Below are 3,890 nucleotides of genomic sequence, written 5' to 3'. Positions count from 1 at the left end.
TAAAATATGAATTTTGATGTCCCAATAAATTTATAAAAAGCAAGCTAGAACTCTTACCAATCAAGATATTACATTTGTAAAGTTATTATTTATTGGATGTAAATTTATGGCACGAAAATTGTTTTTGCAGTTCGTATGTCACCTAGTATACTTCATAAATTATAAAACATTTTAAATAGAGAAAAAACCTTATAATTTAGCACCTTAAATTGAATTTTCCCTCTGCATCTTAGACAAAGGGCTTTGCCACTGAATTCCGCCCTGGCCCTAGAAGTGAAGCGTGGCTCGCAGTCTCTCACCTCCATCCAGCATTTCCACACATGCACAGTGGTGCCTTTATTCATGAAAGCTTTTATTTGTGCACAATTTGGTTTGCAAACAGAAACGTGTGGCAAAATTTTGTTTTTGTTTGCAAACTCTGCCTGGGGTGATGAACCCAGCCATGGCCATCTTGCTTGTACAAATAGGAATGTGCCATCTTCTCTAGAGCTGTGGAATAAGCTGGATGTGGTGGCACATGTCTGTAATCCCAGCTCTCAGGAGGCTGAGGCAGGAGAATCCCTCTGCATTCAAGGCCATCCTGGGCTAACTAGTGAATTCAAGCCAGCCTCAACTATATAGTGAGACCCTATTTCAAAAAATAGAAAGATGAGCCAGTGAGATAGCTCAGTAGTCTAAAGTGGCTGCTTAGGCAAGTGCAGGGACCCCAGTCTGATCCCCCACACCACATGCTGTGCCAGCCCTACCTCCAGGGCCAGCTGAGCTGACCACAAAAAAAAAACAAAGAAAAAAGAAAAACCAGAGGGCCAGCCAAATAGCTCAGCAGATTAAAGCACCTGCAAGCAGGCACAGGGGCTGGGGGTTTGATCCTCAGGCCTGTGTGCTGGCCCTGCCCCCAGGGCACACTGAGACAGCAATTGAGACTGGGTGTGGTGGCGCACGCCTGTGATCCCAGCTCTTGGGAGGGTGTAAACAGGCAGATCACTACAGGTCCAATCTAGTAGTGAGACCCTGAACAACCTGTAGACCCTTCCCTAAAATACAAAAAGAAAAAAAAAAAAGAAAGAAAGAAAAGAAAGAAAGATAGACCAGAAAGAAAAGCATCTTGGAACGAATTAATCTCCTGAGCTGAGGCACCACTGTACATCTGGCAGAAGAGTTTGAAGCTCTAGAAACGTCCTCTAATAGTCAGATAATCTTCAGTATAGGAAAGGAGAAACAAGGGAGGAAAAGGAATGAAGGGAAGGGAATAAAAGAAGTGTAACAGAGGCAGCATCAGTTGAGTTGCTCATCCTTTATTTCTAGGGGCACCTGTCTCTCCCTCGAAGTGGGTGCAGACGCACTGGAGTGGCGATCGGGCGACCCTGACGTTTTCTCATCTCAACAAAGAAGATGAAGGCCTCTACACGATCCACGTACGGATGGGCGAGTATTACGAACAGTACAGCGCTTATGTCTTTGTCCGAGGTAAGACCCAGGCGCAGAACACCCAGCCATATTCAAAACACCAAGGCCAAATTAAGCTTCCTGTACGTGTTTTGTGATTGAAGAACCGTTTGAACTCACAGCCTGTTTCCCAGGAGTAGGTAGTGTTCATTCCCAGGAAAAGCAGACCTAATGTAAGAGGTGAGGCTGGGAGACGCCAAGACAACAGAGAGTTTGTTACTGCCTGTGTCTGTCAGAGGGCATCTCTACTGAGAGTGGCCCTACGGTGTCCGGGTCCCCTTAGGTCCCTGTGCCCTGTGGTACAATCCTATTCCCACCCGTGCCTCTGCAAGGAAAGAGAGCGGGAGAGCCATCCTGTCCCTTCTGCTTAGGGAGCCCAACACACACAACGCTCCCAGGGTATCAGTCGCTAGGTGGCCAACGTGTTCCCTGTCCCAAGAGGACCCCCAGCAGTCGGTGCCACACTCTTGTTGAATACCTGGTAGCCAGAGTCTGCTACAGACCAGGAGCTGCGAAGACACATGGATACACACAACATGGGAAAGCTGTGGTGGACCGTCTCCTCCACAGAAGCAGCCTGGCCAGTCAGATACTGCTGGGGGGAGGCAGAGGGAGGCCGGCCTTTAGTGCAAAGTGCAGTGATTTTTCTGGGACCCTGTGGTTTTTCTGGGACTCTGCCATGTTCTGGGGCTCCTCAGCATTTCTCAGTGCCATGCCCAGAACTGTGCCTCTCAGACTTTACAGGGCTAGTAGCTGATGAGGGGAAAGTGTCAACGCTTGAGATTTGTACTTAAACCAGTTCTCAAATCCATGGGTTAGGGAAATGGAAGGTTTCTAAAATGTACCAGTTATTTCTCAGTGCAGTGGCCCATGCTTGTAATCCTGCAACTCTAGGAGGCAGAGACAAGAGAATTATAAGTTTGATCCCTTCTTGGGTAACTTAGTGACTTAGTGAGACGCCATCTCAAAATAAATAATTAGAAGGACTGGGGAGACAGCTCAGTGTGGAGGTCCTGTGCTCAGTCCAGATCTCTCTCTCTCTCTCTCTCTCTCTCTCTCTCTCTCTCTGTCTCTCTCTCTCTCTGTCTCTGTCTGTCTGTCTGTCTGTCTGTCTCTCCCTGTCCCTCTCTCTGTTTCTCCATATCTTTGTCTCTGTCTTTTTCTTTTTTGGGGGGCCAGGGAGATGGCTCAGTAGAAAAAGCACTTGCCTGGCAAATGCAAGGGCCTGAATTCTACCCCTGGTTCTGCCATTAAAAAAAGATAAACTCTTTTTCTTTTTGTCTCTCTCTCTCTGTGTTTCTGTCTGTCTCTGTCTCTCTCTCTCTCTCTGTCTGTCTCTCCATGTCTCTTTTTGTCTCTCTCTGTGTCTTTGTCTGTCTATCTGTCTGTCTGTCTGTCTGTCTGTCTGTCTGTCTCTCTCTCCTCCATCTCAGCTGTTGTGTCAGTCAGCCTTCCTGCTGTTGAAACAGGATACCCAACACTCACAGTGCAGTGGAGAACTTTGTTGGGCTCACAGTTTCAGAAGCCTTAGTCCATGGGCAGCCGGCTCCAAGGGAGAAACACCCCATAGAAGGGTGTGGAGTAACAGAGCTGCTTAGTTCATGGCAGTCAGGAAGCAGAGCAGGGAGGAGCATTGGAGAGGAAGAGGCAGGGACCATGTAGACTCCAAGGTCAGTCCCCCATGACCTTCCCAGACACAGACACAGGGTGCTCTCTGACCAATCCAGGTGACGTTCCACTGTTACGGATGTTGATGTGAGAAAATGGAATGAATTGGAAAGATAAATTCAGCAATTTCATTGTGAGGTTCACACTTTAGAAGATTCACTTAAAATTTTATTATGACATATTTGAGGTTGTTTTAAAGCATCTTTATTGAAGATAAATTCCTTACGTTTCATCCACAGTAAGTGTATACTTGAGTACTTTTCAGTGTCGCTGCAGAGCTGTGCAAACAGGACTCACACTCCATCTCTCGAGTTGTGAGTGGGGAGAGGAGGCCTGTGTTGAACACACGCTGTCCCTGAGCTCCGCCCCAGCCCCACCTGTTGCAGCGTGCCCATCTCCCAAATCTCATGCCGTTTCCCGCTCATCCATGCCCAGCCAGCCCCTGGGAACCGCTGACTCGCTAGCTCCATAGAGCTGCCTTCCTGGGCATTTGGGAGTACGTGTGGTCTCCTGTATCTGCCTTTTTTCCTACTGAGCATATTTTGAGGCTCACTTGTGTTTTACTGAAAAATAATTTTCCAGGCTGGGGGTCGGCCTGCTTTTGTCCATACCTTCACTGGCTCACGGATAGCTGGATGGTTTTCACTCTTTGACTAGAATGACTGACGCTTCTGTGAATGTTTCTGTCTGTATTTGTAGGCCTGGGCTTCTGTTTCTCATGGGTCCATGCCTACCAGTGGACCCATGTAGGGGTCCACACAGGATAAATTTATGCT

At 47.6% G+C, this 3,890-nt stretch overlaps 1 protein-coding gene across 2 annotated transcripts in view; it reads left to right on the top strand.

The window, feature by feature from the left end:
* Myom1 (myomesin 1) overlaps positions 1-3,890 on the top strand; it is a 137,162-nt gene that overhangs the window by 44,074 nt on the left and 89,198 nt on the right. For both annotated transcript variants that reach the window (XM_004635793.2, XM_023720381.1), the window contains exon 10: positions 1,306-1,467. In XM_004635793.2, coding sequence (XP_004635850.1) covers positions 1,306-1,467 — 162 coding nt within the window. The remainder of the gene's footprint in view (positions 1-1,305; positions 1,468-3,890) is intronic.

Source organism: Octodon degus, unplaced genomic scaffold, assembly GCF_000260255.1.
Source record: "Octodon degus isolate 3935 unplaced genomic scaffold, OctDeg1.0 scaffold00075, whole genome shotgun sequence".
Classification (NCBI taxonomy): domain Eukaryota; kingdom Metazoa; phylum Chordata; class Mammalia; order Rodentia; family Octodontidae; genus Octodon; species Octodon degus.
This window is presented reverse-complemented; position numbering and strand designations above follow the sequence as displayed.